General features: G+C 34.4%; 1 protein-coding gene across 6 annotated transcripts in view; it reads left to right on the top strand.

The window, feature by feature from the left end:
• Positions 1–18,558, top strand: part of SNX13 (sorting nexin 13) — a 68,784-nt gene that overhangs the window by 39,341 nt on the left and 10,885 nt on the right. For all 6 annotated transcript variants that reach the window (XM_040547897.1, XM_040547893.1, XM_040547898.1 and 3 more), the window contains exons 11-20: positions 451–539; positions 1,666–1,765; positions 2,728–2,921; positions 4,505–4,609; positions 5,932–6,064; positions 8,600–8,637; positions 12,263–12,332; positions 14,889–15,028; positions 16,805–16,912; positions 17,789–17,899. In XM_040547897.1, coding sequence (XP_040403831.1) covers positions 451–539; positions 1,666–1,765; positions 2,728–2,921; positions 4,505–4,609; positions 5,932–6,064; positions 8,600–8,637; positions 12,263–12,332; positions 14,889–15,028; positions 16,805–16,912; positions 17,789–17,899 — 1,088 coding nt within the window. The remainder of the gene's footprint in view (positions 1–450; positions 540–1,665; positions 1,766–2,727; positions 2,922–4,504; positions 4,610–5,931; positions 6,065–8,599; positions 8,638–12,262; positions 12,333–14,888; positions 15,029–16,804; positions 16,913–17,788; positions 17,900–18,558) is intronic.

Here is an 18,558-nt window from a genome sequence, read left to right as displayed (position 1 = left end):
GACTAATCAGTTATATATGTATACTTCTGCTGAATTGAAACTTACCTGACAGATGGTTCTAAATTTCAGTAATACTTTGCTTATTAATGGGCAGTTACTTAACAGTTAATCTGAAAATGGAAAGAGAAGAATTCTTGTTCATTTCTATTGGTAAAGTAGTTAAACCGAAAAACTTTCTCTGCAAAGCTGATGTGTTTTGTATGTGGTGTCACTGCTCTGTATGATGTTTTTTTTAAAGTAGGATCATAGAACCACAGAATGGTTTGGGTTGGAAGGGACCCTTAAGTATCGTCTAGTTCCAGCCCCCCTGCCATGGTCACCTTCCACTAGACCAGGTTGCTCGAAGCCCCATCCAACCTGAATTTCAAGTATTTTATGAAAGTATTTTAAGTATTTCAGGACAAGAGTTTGCGTACTCATCTGCATTACTTTTTTTTTTCTTTCTTTTAGATATCAACACTATAAAAAATCAAATAAACAGTTTATTATATGTTATTAAAGTATGTGATTCAAGAATTCAGAGGTTGCAGTCAGGAAAAGTAAGTATTTTAGAATGATTTTTGATTCTGAAAGAGAGATGTTGCAGATGACTTACCAGTTCAGTCTGGCTTTTTGCTTTTGGATTCCTGCTTTTTGAAACATGGCTTGAAGCTTGCAATTACAGGCATACATTGTAAAACTCACTTTTTTTTTTTGTTTACAGTTTTAATATGGAGACATTTTCTAAAAGTTCACATGTTTAGGGAGCTTTAGATTCTGGCTTTAGTAGTTTAGATATGCCAGTACATCTTAAACTATTCCCATATATTCAGTATAAGAGTTGAATTGAAATGGTGTGTAGATGACAAATCTTTGTATTTCTATACCTATATTTAGTTCTTTTTTGCTGCTTCAGTGCATACCTCTTGTGTCTCAAGTTTAGTCTTTGCCAAAGTTACCTTAACTTGTTGATAAAGGTACAACTTGGTGATTATTCTGTGGTGCCTTATGGAGTCTACGTATTGTATTTTGTCAGACTTTAGCTTACAAAAAGCCTAAGGCAGATTGGATGTTAAATTTGAGAACCTAATCTTGTTCTGCTTACTTGTTCGTTTTGTTTTATATTTATTACAGAGTCAGTATGTTTGACTTTGCCTAGTTTCTTGACTCTCTTAATTGGACCTCAGTGTGGCTCTGTGATAATGTAATCTTGTGCATATTGACTGTTAAAACGTTTAAAATATTTTATGGCTGGGCCCTGAAATGCTACTGTAATACCAAGAAATGTCAAATTAGCAGAAGAAAGTTGGACAGAGATGAGTTTAAGTTGTGCTGACCGTCACCCCATCAAATTCTGATATTAATTAATATCAATTCATTTTCATTCTACCGTAACCAGTATGGAGATATTTGGGGTTAATTTGACTTGTATAGCATTACATGAATGTTACATGAATGTGTTAAAAGCCAGCCCCTCATATAGCAGCAATCTTCCATGTTTTAGTTATAAGAAGTAAAATAGTTATGAGAAGATGACCTTCTTATTAGTGACTGTAAAAATAACCAAGCTTTGAGAGGCTGCTTTATTGTCTATAACATAAGTTTTTTTATTATGTCTGATTTGTTGATTATGTCTGGTAAGCTAATTTAAAAAAAAAAATGAACACACTGAACTGTGTTTTACAGGAAATAGATACTGTGAAACTGGCAGCAAACTTTGGAAAACTTTGCACAGTCCCTCTGGACCATATTCTGGTAGACAATGTTGCACTACAGTTTTTTATGGGTGAGTATTAATTGTTTTCTGATCTTTCAATTTAGAAAGACCATCCTAACTCACAGGTTTGTATACTTGTACTTAAATAATAAGTATCTACTGAAAGCTAAATATATGTAAGCCAGAGGGAACACAAAACCTTTTTTGCAAATGGTTCTATAATTCAGAGCACCATACTCAGTGCTTCTGAATACTTGGATTAAGCTTATTTCAATACTGATCTTTCCTTAAGACTGATCTTGCAATCATTCTTGGTCTGTTAGTGAAGAAGTTTGTTCTGTTTAGAAAAGAATCACTGCAAGAATTGCTCAGTTTCATAATTGGAATGAGTCTGAGTCTTAATTGCTATTGCTTGCCTTTCTCTGGCCTCAGTGAAACTAATGGAACGAATGACTAGACTGAAGTTCAATTACTGCTGTGTTTTAAGTTCTCGGAGAACCTTCACCAGCCTTGTAATCAATGTACTTTTTTAACCATATACAAAAGAAATTGATTGGCTTAAAGGTTGTGTAATTCATATTTAATATTTTGTAGTGCTTGATGCTCTTCTGTAAATGAATAATGCTGCTGATGGTCATTGCTGAGAGTGTCAGGTTTTTTTTGTTGCTGATAGTCCTTTTAATGTAGTAGATGTATGTGATTAGAATTCCAGCTTGAATTTCCTCTCAACTCCTGTCATGCTGCACAAGCCTGTTATATCCACATGATAATGATTGATTCAGTTTTTATGTGTGCATTTTAAGATTAGTTGCCTAGTTCTAGACTTTGTTCCCTTTTTTTTTTAATTATTATCACCAATATCATCTATATAGTACTTTCTGTTTTCTTCACTCACTCCAGATGACAACTATTCTAGATGTATAACCAGATCCTGGAGTCCAGTATTTAGTTCACATCTTAGAGAATTATTCCTTTTAAGGTGTGAAATTGTAACTATGCCTGCATGTTGCCCATTTTCTGTGTTCGTGTAGATTACATGCAGCAGACTGGTGGCCAAGCACATCTGTTTTTCTGGATGACGGTGGAAGGATACAGGGTTACGGCACAGCAGCAGCTGGAGGTACTTCAAAGCCGGCAAAAAGATGGAAAGCATCAGACTAATCAAACCAAGGGTCTATTAAGAGCAGCTGCGGTTGGAGTTTATGAGCAATATTTATCAGAAAAGGTAGGAATAATGTATTTCTGAATTGTTTGAAACTTTTTGTACAAATAGTTGTCTGGCTACATTAATGTGAAATGGATTTGATAGAGTACAATTTGTTTACAAACTAAAACTTAGGGTATTACCTGCATATCTTCTCTTTTCTTATGTCAAGCGGTCAATGTCTTCCTTTTTTTTTTTTGACTATCTTATAAATGCATTGTGTTCTAGAAAGTCTGCTTTTGAGGGACAACATAGAGGAAAAAAGAAAGCGTGAAGACAGAAGATAAATTTTTAGAGCGTATGCTGTCCTTTCTCCCTTCCCATCCTTTTACCCTGCCCTCTCTCTCACCCTGCTGCCCCCATTCTCCCCAGATTAAGAAGAATTAAAAAATAAATAAGAGAAAGAAAGAAGGAAAAAAGAATAGTATGTGTACAAACACAGATTCAGGTTGGGCTTTGAAACAAAATAAATTCCTGTGCCTCTGCAAATACCTGTATATGTTGCACAAATATCACCCTGTTAAATATCTTTTGATAGGCAAAGCTTTAATGTTCCCAATAGTATTGTAACAACGAAGCGTTCAGTAAAAGAAAACACTTGTCAACTTCTATGAACAAAGCGTCTTTTTCTGAATTTGTGTATACATAAAAATCACTAGTCAGCTCATTTTAGAAGCTTCCCTCAGCAAATTATCCCTCAAATCTGTTGTAATGTTTCTCTTTCTTCATAATTTCTTTCACTTTGGTTTTTCACCTCAATAGCATATCAACAGGGTCTTCTATGGGACTGTCCAGAACTTGCTCTACTGTTTTTGTGAGCTGACTGAACACACACCAGTTCAAAGTCAGAAGCCGCCTAATCCTGGAGTTTATTCTAAAGCCAACAAACTCAGCCTCTCAGCTGGGCTAAGTAGATCAGCTGAGCAGCTAGCTATGTTGGGTCTGGTTCACTGCTGGCTTCCGTGTCTGTTGCAGAAAATGGGAAAGTATGTGAGCTTGGACCTATCTAAAAGAATGCTTAATGGTCACTAGTTTGAAATGTGTCATATCAAAGGATGACTGAGAATCTGATGGATGCTAATACATTGTCTCTTCTGGTAGCTGTAATACAGTCTGTATAAGAAGCTACTTTGATTACAGTTCCTAGTAGTCTGCAGGAATTAATAGAACTGGCAAGCTGTTAGTCTTTCCTTAGACACTTTAGAACTCCATCTATTTACCTTTTTTTTTTTTAACTGTGTTGTTCTTCGTTTCTGAATCTGGGTCTTTCTGTTCATGAATAAATAAAACTTGTGTTTTAAGTCTGAGTAAATCTAGTTGGGATATTGCTTTGAACAATTGGGATGCACAGTTGGGATGTGCATAAATTGTTTTTGAATTGTTTCTTAGTATTCTGAAAGTTCTGAGTTTTAATACACAATCCAAATTTTGTCTTTTTTTTTTTCTGACCCCTGTTTTGTGTTCTAGACAGTTCGTGACCTGAATATACTCATCAAGCAGAAATACATTTTGCTTAGAGAATTGCAGAATTGTATTGGATTTTGTTTGTGGGGAAAAAAATGCTTATTTTTATTATGTGAAAGTTGATTTAGATCTCTTGACAGGCATCTCCGAGAGTTAATATTGATGACAACTTAGTAGCAAAACTGGCAGAAACACTGAACCATGAGGATCCAACACCTGAAATCTTTGATGACATTCAAAGAAAGGTATACTCTATTCATCCTGTATTTCATAGGAGTTTTTAAGGCTATAGTGTGTTAAATTTAACTACAGCCATTCAAGAGGAGCAAGAAACTCAATCAGAAACCTAAAACCTGTTTTACCACTTTCATATTCTATAAAATCATATTCTAAATTGTCATCTGTTGCTTGGCCATATGTAGTCCGTGGTTTTCAAAGTAATGGGTAGGTTAAAAATTATGGGATGATTTGTGTTTATGTACCAATCTAAGAAAATGTGCCTATGCAGAATAACAGCTAAGTGGTACAATTTTGGTCTGCTTTGAAAAAGCTTTTTTTTTTTTTTCAAAGGAGGTATAAACATATTACTGTATTTGGTTTTATTTCTTTTAAGAAATTTGACTGCTCTGTTTCTGCCAGGCTACACAGTGTAGCACTCAAAAGCAGCAAGTATTGAAGATAAAATCTTATCAATACCTTCATACACTGAGTTATCACTCAAGTCTAATATATATAGGTATTAAAAAGTGAATGATTGATGTTCTTTCAGTAAATTACATATCCAGTCTAAGAGGTTTTTATGATTTTTAGGTCATTAACTTCATGTACTCATTTCTGTTAAAAATTAATGAAATGAGCTGTAGAACTTAGAATCACTTTATTGTACTTCATTTAATAATAATGAAAACATGTTGTAAAAACTGCATTGCTCAAAGTAGATTATTATAAGGGCCTTGCATGTGATATCTGCTGAAGAGAACATAAAATTTTCATGTATTACAAAAGTGACATCCTCAAACCTGCATGATTTTTTTTTGCATTCTTACCGGGTGATTGTACTTGTACAAATTTGTTCCTACTACACGTAAATATGTCTGTATATGTGTATATATATTGATTGCTGCAAAGTACTGCTTAAAAAACAATGAGTGAAGAACATAGTCACTTAAGACAATTTTGTAGGGGATTAAGATATCATGTCCTATCTATTTCTCCTTTTAAAATTCATAGGTACTTAAATTGCTAGTTACCTTCATGATAAAGGTTGTTTTTGTAGCTGGTTGGGTAGGTAGTTGGGGGATTGGATATGATGACACTGAAAAAAAGAATATGTCAATATAGCAGGAAAGCAGTATGTTACTGTTCAAGCTACACAGATAAATTTTTGAGATGATGTGATTAAATCTTTGTGATGTAGGATTATACAGTATTGGCTGAACTGGAAATCTTCAGGAAAGTAATATGTGGTGTCTTCCTTCCTTTTCTGTATTATTGATGAAAGCTTGTCTAATTTAAAAAAAAATAAAGTACATATATATATTTCTAATGTTATTTTTATTTCAATAAGGTTTATGAATTGATGCTGCGGGATGAAAGATTCTATCCTTCATTCAAACAGAACGTATTGTATGTGCGCATGTTAGCTGAGCTGGATATGCTGAAGGATCCTAGTTTCAGAGGATCAGATGATGGTGAAGGAGGTGAGCTCTCTACCTGTAAGGGAGATTTTCTGGGCATATTCTTTTTTCTCCTTTAAAATGAAATGAAGAACATTGTTCACACTGTTTTTGATAAGTCGAAAGGTTTGTATAGGATTTTAAATTAGTGCTTTTTTGTTTGTGTTTTTATGTAAATTGTTCTGGAAGTTAAACAAGTTTTTCTGTAGTAACTTTATTAGCTTTGTGTCAATTTTTTTTCCAAGTCTTAGTCACAATTGTGTCACTAAAATAAGTGTGCAACTCTTTCACTTGCAATTTTTTTTTTCCAAAATACTGAGGTACTTCAGCTTTTGCTGGGTTGTTTTAATACGTAACTATATTCTTCACCTGGAAATAGAAATAAGAAGTACGTAGGAGATGTGGATTTTTAAAGCTTTCTGGAAAACTGAAAGTCTGTGAAGTCTTTTTGTTGTTGTGAAGAATTGAGCTTGAAACTTCAAGATGTGTGGTTGCCCCCCCCCCCCTTGGTCTTACATGCTACTAAGGAGCCTTCACTTTTGGAAGTTTCATTTTATACATTTTTCTGCATGTTTTTTATCAACTCCTCTGAATTTTTTATTATAAGAGCTTTCCTTCTTTTTTACTACTTTAAAGTAAAATCGTGGATCAAGAGTAATTTTAACACAGAACCCTTTATAAATAAAATATTTTTTTCCTCTTTAAAGCACAGTTTTATATAACTTAGTTATTCTTAAGAAAAATTTGGGAGATGGAAGGAGGATTGTGATCTTTACTACCCTCTAGCGATACATTTTGTTAACACCTGAAGAATCTAAATTAGAACTGTAAAGATCAGCTTTGTTCTTCTCACTTAAGTTACTTCCAGTATAATGTGTATTTACTACACCATATTCTTTAAGTTTTGTAACAGTCCTGTTGATGGAACTCCCTCCAGTGTCTCTGCAAAACCTACATTAATATACAAAATATCTAATAACACTTCTACAGCCTGCTTTATTCGTTCCCAAATTATTCTTATCTACTTGTTATTTTGCCTTTTTTTTTGTTTAGTGGTTTTATTCTCTGTAGTTATTTTAACCAGCTTTCGTGAATATAACTATTAATTTTCATGTGTTAGTTTTGTTCCATAATGTTTAATTTCTTCCTGTAGTGTTGGGTTTTTTTTTTGGTCTTCTAAGTTCTTTAACAAATCCCAGAGAACTCTGACAAAATCTATCTTGGATCAGATACAGGTTATTCACAAATTAATACCTTTGAATGCGTAATTTAATGAAGTAGTTAATATATTGGATGCAGTCCTGCCACTAGAAACAAGAAGCTGTGTAAATTGAATAATTGAATAAAAAACTAATTCACTCTTAGAGTGAGTAGGGATGAAAGCATCTGCATCTGTCCATCAGAGAGCATGGGCATTTTGATTTTTTTATTTTTATTTTTTTTAAGATTAGGCAAACTTCATGATGAAAGGAATTTAAAAAAAAAAAAAAAAAAAAAAACATACAGGCTGCCTGGTGGTATTTTGGAATTTACTGCTAGCATCATTTACCAGCATTTGGTTGCTTGCTAGTATTCTTAAGAGCACCACTGACAACACAAACCACTATCTTTAGCTATTTTTTGTCCTGGTAGGGTGAGAACGATAGAAATACTAGCTTTATTTCACTTTGAGAATGTCAACATGGCTTGTCCTTCCTATCCATGTTATCCTGGAAGGGGAGAAGAAGAGTTTTTCTCCTCAGTCTACCACATTTTCTCAAAAGTTGCTGTGTCTTTTGAATTAGTATGCTGTCTGGTTTTGTTAGCCATAGTGGACAAGAATGCATCCTTTTTGAGCAAATTATTTAGCGGTCTTATGTTAATTAAATTGGTTTTGTATAACTTGTTGCTACAGTTAGCTTAACTCTTGACCTTTTTTATTCTGTTTCCTTGAGCACTCTCAAGTCTTTGTGCTTTTTCTTATGAACACTTCTGGGTCAAAGAGCTACCAGGTTACAGTGCATATTGAATCGGACTACAGTTTTTTTTTCTATTTTAAAAATCAGTTTAATAAAAGAACATTTTAATATCCAGCATGAATTATAACTATTTTTAAAATCTGATTTCTGACAAAGCTAGGAACCATTTTGTCACTCCAGACTTGTTTTTAGTGGAGGTGGAGGGTATTTGAGTGTAGTGTGGTCCCAAAGAAGTCAGTAACTAAAATAGTTCTTTTCATTAACTGAAACATCAGTCTGATGGAAAATGTTCAACTATCACACTGACTCCTTAGTGAAGCAATTTCATGTGGTGATACAAGCTTAAAGTAAAAAAGAAATGTTCTCTGGAGTGTTTATTTCATATCTATAGTTGTATAAACTTCCATACATCTTCATTTAGATGTCATTTTGGGGAACTGAAAGTATTTATATGTCAGGTACAACTGTTGTGCAGTATCACTTGTCTAATTTTCCATAAGGTTTTGGCTTCACATTTTTATTTCTTCTATATGGGCCCTGTATTGGAGAAAATTTTCTAACCTGTTTTTTCTTTTTTTCTCCCCTTCCTCGCTGCTTCTAGAATCCTTTAACGGGTCTCCTACTGGCAGCATAAATCTGGTACGTATTTTTTTTTTTCCTCTTCCCAACAGTAGAGAAAGTGTTATAAAATAGTTTAAATTATGTTACTGTTAGGGGGTTTACTTCGTTGCAATTTATCTTCTGAAAAAGTCTGCCTTGCTCTTGAATCAAATTGAAAGACACATAAGGGATCAATTAACCTATAAGATAAAACTGTCCTTTTTGTACTTTTCCCTGAATTTAATGAATTGCTTACATAGTTTCTCACAGAAAGAATGTATTAGTAGACTATAGTAAACTTAAGAAAAACATACTTCCTTATACTTATTCTTTTTTTTAAATAGACATAAATTTCAGAGTTGGGTAACAATAGGTGAAAACAAATCCTTTGATACTGAAATCTCAAAGGATTAAATTCCAATAGACTGTAAAACAAGGCATTTCATTGCATTTATATTTTTTTGAATTAGGACTTGATTTGGAAACATCCAAGTATCTGGATTTTAGCCATTCAAAATACGAATCTTTGTTTCCTATTCTGACCATTTTCAAGTTCGCATTTTGGTATTAATTTTTTAAACAATTTTTTAAGCATTTCCTTCCCTCCCTCTTACTTGTTTCTTCTTAACTGAGCCACAAGATAAGCAAGGCTCGATGGTGCATGTGAGAGTATTTTTTCAAAGTCTTATAGCTTTAGAAAGGCTTGCAGTCTGCATGCAATTTCCTGCCTTATGTAATTCATAGGCCCTTCTAATTCGTTCTTGGAGGATTATGTAGCTCCTTAAGAGTTCCTGTGCGTTAGCTAGATCATGCTTAGCATGCAGAGGAATATAATTAATTTTGTAATACAGTTTTGAATACATTTACTGTCAACCTAAACATGTTTCCATGTAGGGTTTTTTGTTGCTTGTTTTTTTTTAAGCTGGGATATTTTCTATTGTTTTTATCTTGTTTACGTTTTTGAAATATAAAGAGAAGATTCAGCAGATGGAACTTACACAAAATCCTGTTGATGCACAAGTAAAACTTATGTTTTTTAAATTTTTATAAATTTGCATACAATGCTGATAACATTTCACAAGAGATTCTTTCAATGGACTATTCTCTTGAAAAGATCTTTCAAACATCTCAAGTATTTTTTCTAAAACTAGCCTGACATATCAGAATGCTATATTATGGGTAGGGATTTCTCTTTGTTATAGCTCATCTGGCAAGCGTTTATGTCCTGCTTAATTTCTTGGCTTTTCCAAACTAAACTAGAAAGTCTTAAAGCCTCTATCAAGTACTGTTGCAATATAAGTAGGTATTTGCATACGATGCTTCCAAGTCTTGATTTTTGTTGTTGTTGTTCTGAACAGTATAGTTGCCTAATACAACATTTATTATTTTTATAAAGAGTGAAAAACATTCTAGCAGAAATGCCTAACAAAGCCCTGTTTATGCAGAAGAACTTTTCCTTTCTGTAGTCCTTATTCTTCAGGGCTGTTTGGGGTTTTCAGTGCTTTTACAGGTGTTTGAATACTGATAGATTAGTTTTTCCTGGCTGAATTCCACATCAAAAGTAAATTTCTGTACAAATAGTATAACTCCCTTGTGTTAGTTAGTTACATGAAGAAAAATAGACCTTGGAAAGGTTACTTTAAAGGTCAGGGAATTTCTGTACTTTCACCTAATGACAGTGCATTAAGAAAGGTTAGGTTGTGGTGTGATATTTTTGCATTTTAATTAACTTGTGTGCATTTAATATATGTGCATTTTAATTAAATTGTTCCTGTGAATGTACGTCATGTCAAAGATACTGGGGCACACTAAATGCAAACGTTCCATTGCTTTATCTCAAAAAAAGTCTCAACCATTTCAATTATTTGCAGTAATTATTTCTGTATAATGCTTTGCCACAGAAGTTGAGTGTTTGCTAAAGTTTCCATTTTAAAATTTATCTCCTGGACCTTCATTTAGGAATGCATTTGAAAGAGGTTGTTTTGTGGAAAAAGTTTAAAAGTATCATCTTAATTTCTGCGTTTAATTTGACACATTCATCTACTAAACTAGACTAGTAGGGCGCATTGTGGTATAAAACAATTGTAGAATATTTGCTCTTGCAGATTTCATCTAAGTGGATCCATAATGTGAATTTTACTTATTCTTTGTGCATTGAACAAATAGAAGCAGTTACACAGGTATTATACCCAAGACCCTGAATGGCAGCAGAAATGTCTGGGTTGAACTTCTGGAGGTCATTAATATCCATTAGCTTGAACCCTTGCAGTTTTCAGGAAAAAAAGTCAGGTTGGTAACGTAGGGAGGCAGGAAAACAATAATCAATGATGCTTTAAAAACAAAACAAAAAAAAATAATTTAACATCAATATTTCATAGCAAGCAAAGTATTAGGGCAGTTGACTCTTACTTATCTTCTGTAATAACTCCTCTGTCTTATAGAATCATAGAATTATCTAGGTTGGAAAAACCTTTGAGTCATCACGTCCAACTGTCAACCTGACCTACTGAGTCTCATCACTAAACCATGTCCCTTAGTGCAATGTCCACACGTCTCTTAAATGTCTCCAGGGATGGGTACTCCACCACTTCCCTGGGCTGCCCATTTCCAGTACTTGGCCACACTCTCTGTGAAGAAATTCCTCCTAATATCCAATTGAAACCACCTTTATTGCAAGTTGAGACAGTTTCCTTGTGTCCTTTCATTTTTCTTCTGAGAAAAGACAGACATTGTCCTCATTGCAATCTCCTTTCAGGCAGTTGTAGAGAGTGATGAGGCCTCAGCCTCCTTTTCTCAAGACTAAACAACTCCAGTGCCCTCAGCTGCTCTTCATAAGTCTTGTTTTCTAGTCCCTTCACAAGGTTTGTTGCTCTTCTCTGCACACGCTTGAGCAACTCAATATCCTTCTTGTAGTGAGAGGCCTAAAACTGAACGCAATATTCAATGTGTAGTCTCACCAGTGCTGAGTACAGAGGGACAGCACTTCCCTGGTCCTTCTGGCCATACTATTTCTGATGCAGGCCAGGATGACGTTGGCCTTCTTGGCCTTGTGGGCACACAAATAATCTGAAATAATTGCTGAACAGGGAGACAGATGTTAACCTAAGGGTGTGCCTGTTTATTTGTCACATGGGAAAATATTTCTGAGGAAACTGTTTGCTGTTTTTTATGTAGAGTGGAGAAATTTTTGGACTTTTACTGCACTGTAGCTTTTGTGTAATTTGAAGTCAGTTGAAAGAAACAGAACAGTATAAAGATATAACCAAAAGATCTGTTATACAATATTTGTATCCTGGTAGCTGTTCTTTTTGCATTTTTTTGTTAAATGTTCAGTGAAAGACTGTTTGTGTCTGTACTTCTATTAAAACTGAGATATCAAATGAAAGTAGTAAATATATCAGAGTGGTCCTCAAACTATGTGAAACTGTGTAGGGAGGGAAATGAAGGGCCCTAGTGGCTGTAGGGGAAAAAAAAAAAGGATTTGGTAACCAGGTAATAACTTAGTTTTATTATTACAGTGCATTAAGCTATTAGTGTATGTTGAACTGAAAGTTTGAAAATTAATTAAAGTAATCAAAAAAACCTCTCTCAAATGAGATGTGTCCATGATCTTATTCTCTCCTGCCCATTTCTTCCTTCTTCCCTCTCTTCCCCCACCACGCAGTCCTTAGATGACCTTTCAAATGTCCCTTCTGATGAGACAGTTCAACTCCATGCATACATCTCAGATACTGGTAAGTTAATCCATTACAATGGCTGCTTTTTTTCAACATTTATTTTGACTTTTTTAGTATTACAGGCCCTTGAAATCTGAAACTTTTTTTTTAACATCATAAAACATTTGAATTCATATTTCCCATTAAGTCCTTGTAATGGAACTCCATACAGAATTAGTGCGGTAGCTCATAGATGGTATATCCATACTTAAAATGTGATTTAATTCGTACTGTTTATAGCGCTATTATTTTTCCTGTCTGTGAATAAATGTTAAATTTAATACTGAGTTGTATTTATTTTGACAGTTATTTAAAGAACAAATTCTAAAAGTGAACTCTTTTTCTAGTCACATGATTTGAATTCTTGACTGTTTACTTCTCTTGCTATGTCACCCCATAATTCTCTATGATTTGTGAGTGACTTAGCTTAATTTAAGGTAGTGACTTCAGTTTTTACAGTGGTGGCACTTTTGGTTGTTTTTAACACACTTTTGTTTAGAATTAAGTTAAAAAATATATTACATGAGAGCAAATAATAAACATTGGGTATTATTTACAAATATTCCAGTTCGACAAGATTCCACTAGGAAATTAATTTGTCAGTGGGTCTTCAAATAATTGTTTTGTGGAGTTTATTATGCAATAGACTCTTAAAACTCTGCATTTATATAGTGGACATAACCTGTGAATTCAACTCGTTGACATTTTAATTAAACTCTATTACCCAAACCCAGTGTGAGAACGTGGTGCAATCAACGTAGTGTAGTCAGCCCTCAGAGAAGGGGAAAAATTATTTTAAAAGTTAAGAATCACAATTTTGCTTTTTTAATTAAAATTACAATTATTACTTGTTTTCGGAATTAAACTTAGAAGTTTCATTGTTTTGATCCCTTTAAGGGGAAAAAAAAAGAGGACCTAAACCCACAGAAATTGTTTTAAATTTATTATCTGCTAGCAGCACATATTGATAACTATCAGCCTGACTGTCAATCCATAATACTCCAGTTGAACTGAGGGATTTGTACAGATTCATACTGTAAGATAGGATTAAAGTGGATGTCTCCTTTCTCTTCACTTTGTATTTGAGCAAGAAATACAAGTCCTTGCCTTCTGGATGTTACAGGCAGCATTCATATGCTGTTCATTACCTTTCACTGTGCTTGTTGATAGTACATGAGATCTCCTTAATTTTTGAGGAACTGATTTGCTTTGTGTTGTAAAATAAGTGCTGGTTTAGAAGAAACAATGTAAAGGGCAATCAGAGCAGCTTCTTTCTTTTTCTACCACTCCTGGCCTTGCCGTGTCCCTGTATGGCGGCTGCATGGCAGAGTGGTCAGTGTAAGTTTAGAGGATAAGGTTTGCTCAGTGCTTGTGGGGTCGTGGCTTCTTGTCTCTTTTCTCTTGGGTTTCAGCACTCATCATTCTTCTAGAGGGTAGATACCAAAGAAAAGGCTGATGATGCTATGTTCCTAGTGTGCATTTTATTAACATGTAATTCTTGCATTGTTAGCAGCTGCCCCTATCCTAGGGATGCTCGCTGTCTGCTTAGGCATCAGCCTTGCTCTTCAGAGAGGTCAAGAGATTAGAGTTGATGATTTCGCAGAAAAGTGTGTTTTATAGAGCACAAGTGCATTAAGAAATTCACAGAACTTAATCAAGAAGTATTTTCAACGAGCTACTGGCTGTTGGCTCAATAATTAGAGTTACGGCACATTAATTTAAATGTGTGCAGTGTATGCAGTGTTGGTTTTAGGTTAGTCTGTAGTTTAAACGGAAGTTTTTGAAACATTCTGTATGGGGATGGGAGGAATGTGGGAGAGAATTTAAATACTCAATGAGAAAAAAAAAGATGTTTGTTTCTATTTCAGATAAGTGTCTTATCCTTCGATTTATTTTATGGAGAAATCAAATTGTGTGTGCATGTGTACACATACAGAGTACATATATGTACACACATGCAGAAGGCATGCATTTGTGTATGTTTGTGTGTATATAGTTCCTGTTGACTGAGAAATAGTGTGGGGAGGTTATTTTCTATCTTGTAGCCAATAACTGCTGATGTTAATAACAGAACTGAATGCTTACAGTGTTAGTACTTTTTTTTTTGTATTTGCAAACTTTTAAAAATATAATTAGAGAGTACTTTGCAGACTGGAATTTCTTTTGGTTTCATGGTTGTCTTTCAACTGTATCTTGAATTCTTTAGAGTAAAATTATTTTTAAAAGACTTGTTCTCTATTCTTTAATGTTGAAACCTTTCCTGTTCTTTTTTTTTTTTTTTTTCCCCCACTTCATGTTTTGCATGTGATAGACAAGTTCCAATCTTTAAGGCTGCTTAATATCTCTAAATTAAACTTAAGTTTCTGGAGGGTATCACTTACGCAGTGTTTTGAATAAAGGGATGGCTTACTCTTCTGCTTGCATGTCCATTGTAGTCTCTCAAGTCTGTCATTCCAGACATTTCTTTACTTCACGTTTGTGTCCTCTCGTCTTCCTTCTTTCTGTTTGTTCCTTTTTTTGTTTTTGTTTTTAAACTACTAGTCTATGCTGACTATGACCCATATGCTGTGGCAGGCGTGTGTAATGACCATGGCAAGACATACGCACTGTATGCTATCACAGTCCATCGGCGAAATCAAAACAGTGAAGAGACATGGAAGACGTATCGGCGTTACAGTGACTTCCATGACTTTCACATGAGGATCACTGAGCAGGTAATTTGTCTCACAGAAATCCTTTAAGGTTTCTTTGAAAGGTGTTTTTTCTGTGTGATGGTATGGCATAAGTATTGGCTTTCTCAAAGTGAGTTAAGATGCAGAGTTCCAGCACTATATTATTTTGCATTAAGGTATACTTTTAAATCATTAATATAATAAATTATTTGTACCAAGCAGTTTACAGGTGCACCTGTTTAGTTCCCGATGCTGAGGCATTAGATTGCTTTAATAAAAGGATATGGTACTAAATAAACTTGTTTTCTTTCTTCCCTTTGCTCAGATTTACTGTGAAATGTTTGTATGGAAGTGCTATTGGTCTGGAACAGTGGCATAGTTCATCTGTTATATTTGTCACAGAGATTAAGAAATAAAAACTCAGTTTGGAAAATACGTATTTAGGTTTTAAGCAAAATGTTAAGGATTGGTGGGTTTCAGAAGGGACAGATGTTGGCATTTCAGTGTACTGCTAAACATTCTTTTATTTGATATACTTGTACACTCATGTTCTTAACTTGTCCTTAAATGAAAGAAAAAAAATGTGCAAGATGCTTGTAATTCACTGAAGTACAAAGTAAAACCTAAGATTTTTTATTTCTCTTTTTTTTTTTTTCAAAACTGAATTAAAATTAATAATAATCCCTGGTCTGGTGAAACAGGTATGGATTACCTGACCTTATTTTTGTGCTTCATTGTAGCATCTCCGAAACTCCCAACCAATATTGTGCTGTTTTGAAAGTAAAATTGAAATTCTTACTGAGTTTGCAGACACAAGAATGTCACTAGTGTGGTGAACTTTCTTGTGTGCATGTCTGAGATACTTTTATTGAGATCTTGTGGGTAAATGTTAGAATCTTTTATATAAAATTAATAGAAGGGACAGGGTTTTTTTTTGGGGGGGGTGGGGTGGGGTGGGAAATAGGCACTCAATCCAAAATGAAATTGAAGTTGTCTCTGTTTATAGTATCTGTATGGGCTTTTTTTTATTTTTTTAAAGTAACGAATTCACAGAATCATAAAACGACTTGAGTTAGAAGGGACCTTAAAGATCACCTAGTTCCAACCCCCCTGCCATGGGCAGGGACACCACCCACTAGATCAGATTGCCCAGGTCCTTGTCCAACCTGGCCTTGAACACCTCCAGAGATGGGGCATCTGCAGTTTCTCTGGGCAACCTGTTCCAGTGCTTCACCACCCTCTAAGTGAAGAATTTCCTCCTAACATCTAATCTAAATCTCCCCTCTTTTAGTTTAAAACCATTCCCCCTTGTCCTATCGTTATCTGCCTGAGCAAAAAGTTGCTCTTCATCTTTTTTATAAGCCACCTTTAAGTATTGAAAAGCTCCAATGAAGACTCACCGGAGATCTTTTAGGAAGGTGTACAAGTTATCTTGATGTATAGTCATAACCTTACCAACTTCCACCCAAATAATAATGATAAATCTTGAATCCAATGTTTTTGAGTGGGTGTGATGACATATGAATAACTTGTAGACTATACTAGCATATGTCTGTATTTTGAAACTCAATATCACTTGGTATGTTTGGAAATTAAATTTTGCCCTTGACTGTCCCGAGAGTTTGCATGTACTTATTCTTGACAGCCTACCTTCATTTTGGCATCTCCAGGGAGCCTGAGTTCTAGTCTTCGATGCAGAAATTATTTCCCAGGTATTGTATGGTAGAAATAATGACCACTATAATTTTAATTTCTGAGGTTACACGGTGATTAGAACCTCCTTTGAACACAGAACGAAAATCTTTTTTTTTTTTCTAGTTTGAAAATCTGGCAAATATACTGAAACTTCCTGGCAAAAAGACATTTAACAATATGGACAGAGAATTCTTGGAAAAGAGGAAGAAAGATTTAAATGCATATTTGCAGGTAAGCTGTTACGTCTTTTGGTTGGCTTTTTTTTTTTCCTAAGGTAGATAATTTGCTAGCATTTTTTGTTGGTGGTGTGTTTGTTTTTTTTTAAAGCACTAAACAAAATGCTGTTTTAAGTGTCCCAACTGAAACTAAATGCCAAATTTAATTTTGAATAAACAGAAATTTCATAGAAACATCATCAGTACTTCCTGATATTACTACAGAAGGGTTCAGGACTTCAGCTTTGAGATAATGCTAGCTAAAATTCAGATAATTTTCTAACAGAATTCATCCAAATAAATAATGGAGATACTCAATAGTATACCATAAGAAGTTTAAACTTATTATTACCTAGTCAGTTGGCCATCTCTGTGCTCTTTTGGTTTATTCTCAGCTGTTTCTGCCCTCATTCCCCTTGAGCTGGTGAGGTTACCATTGTGTTGTGTTTTTTTTTTTTTTTTTTTACACTACACCACTTAACTTTCTTTCATTGCACTCATTTTTGTGGTTAATTTCTCTTGTGCCATTGTGTAAGGATTGGCACAGCACCTACTCTGCTCTGTAGCAGAACCAGACAACTTCTCCATTCAGATAAGGCCTAGCTTTGACTTCACAGAGACTTCTCGTTGACTGACTTGATGGACGTGTTAATAAATAATGAAAGCGTATTTTTCTGTGAGATGTAATAATTAACATATAAGTTAAAATTATAGAAATTACCAGGCAGCAGATTGTTTCCATCTTTAGAGTAGCGTTGGAATAAAATTTAGAGAATGGATGAAAAAATACATTGCAAGATACGGTGTTTTTGGGCATGGTAAACATTTACTAAACTGCATGACCTTTTTCATAATTAATTAAAAAGTGCCCTTCAACAATTATTTTACTCAGCTCCTGTTAAATCCTGAAATGATGAAAGCTTCTCCAGCTCTAGCCCATTATGTGTATGACTTCCTGGAGAATAAAGCCTACAGCAAAGGGAAGGGAGATTTTGCACGGAAGGTAAGAATGTTTTGCACTATTAGGGAAACTTTAGTAGAGCATTTATTAGTGTGATGACTGCATTAAATGGAGATATTTAACCGATATTAAACAACTTTATAGCACTTTCAAAAAAGATTTCAAGTGAGTTGTTTTAATATTTGTGAATAACAAAGTATTTCAGGGTACACAGAACCGAAAATGTACCATTTCTATAGCAGGTACATTTATTTGTATGACAATAAAATCAAAATTTTGAATTGGGCACCACATATTGCACTAAGAGTTTATAAAACATGTTTTTGTTGCAAATTACTTTGTCAGTGACATCTGTGATTTTTTTTTGTTAGTCTCATTCCTTCTAATATCCTTTTTCAAATCTTTGCTCTGTATTTGCTGTTGTTACCATGCTGTCCACTCTTCAGCCAAAAAGATGAAATGCATTTCCCTTCAGAAGCAGCTGCTGTGTGTTTAATTGTTGTAAACATTCAGAGCCATTGATCATATTCAGAGCTCTGAGCTGTGCATCCTTTTTGTTAAGCTACCAGAAATATTCGGAGAACTGTTGGCCAGTCTCTGCATTTTGCTGCATTTTGTAATGAACTTAAGCAACTGGAGTTGTTCCTTATATTATTGTTCTCTAGAACAATGTGATACTTCTCATAGTGTATTAATTTACT

The sequence above is a fragment of the Cygnus olor genome, chromosome 2, assembly GCF_009769625.2.
Source record: "Cygnus olor isolate bCygOlo1 chromosome 2, bCygOlo1.pri.v2, whole genome shotgun sequence".
Classification (NCBI taxonomy): Eukaryota; Metazoa; Chordata; class Aves; order Anseriformes; family Anatidae; genus Cygnus; species Cygnus olor.
This window is presented reverse-complemented; position numbering and strand designations above follow the sequence as displayed.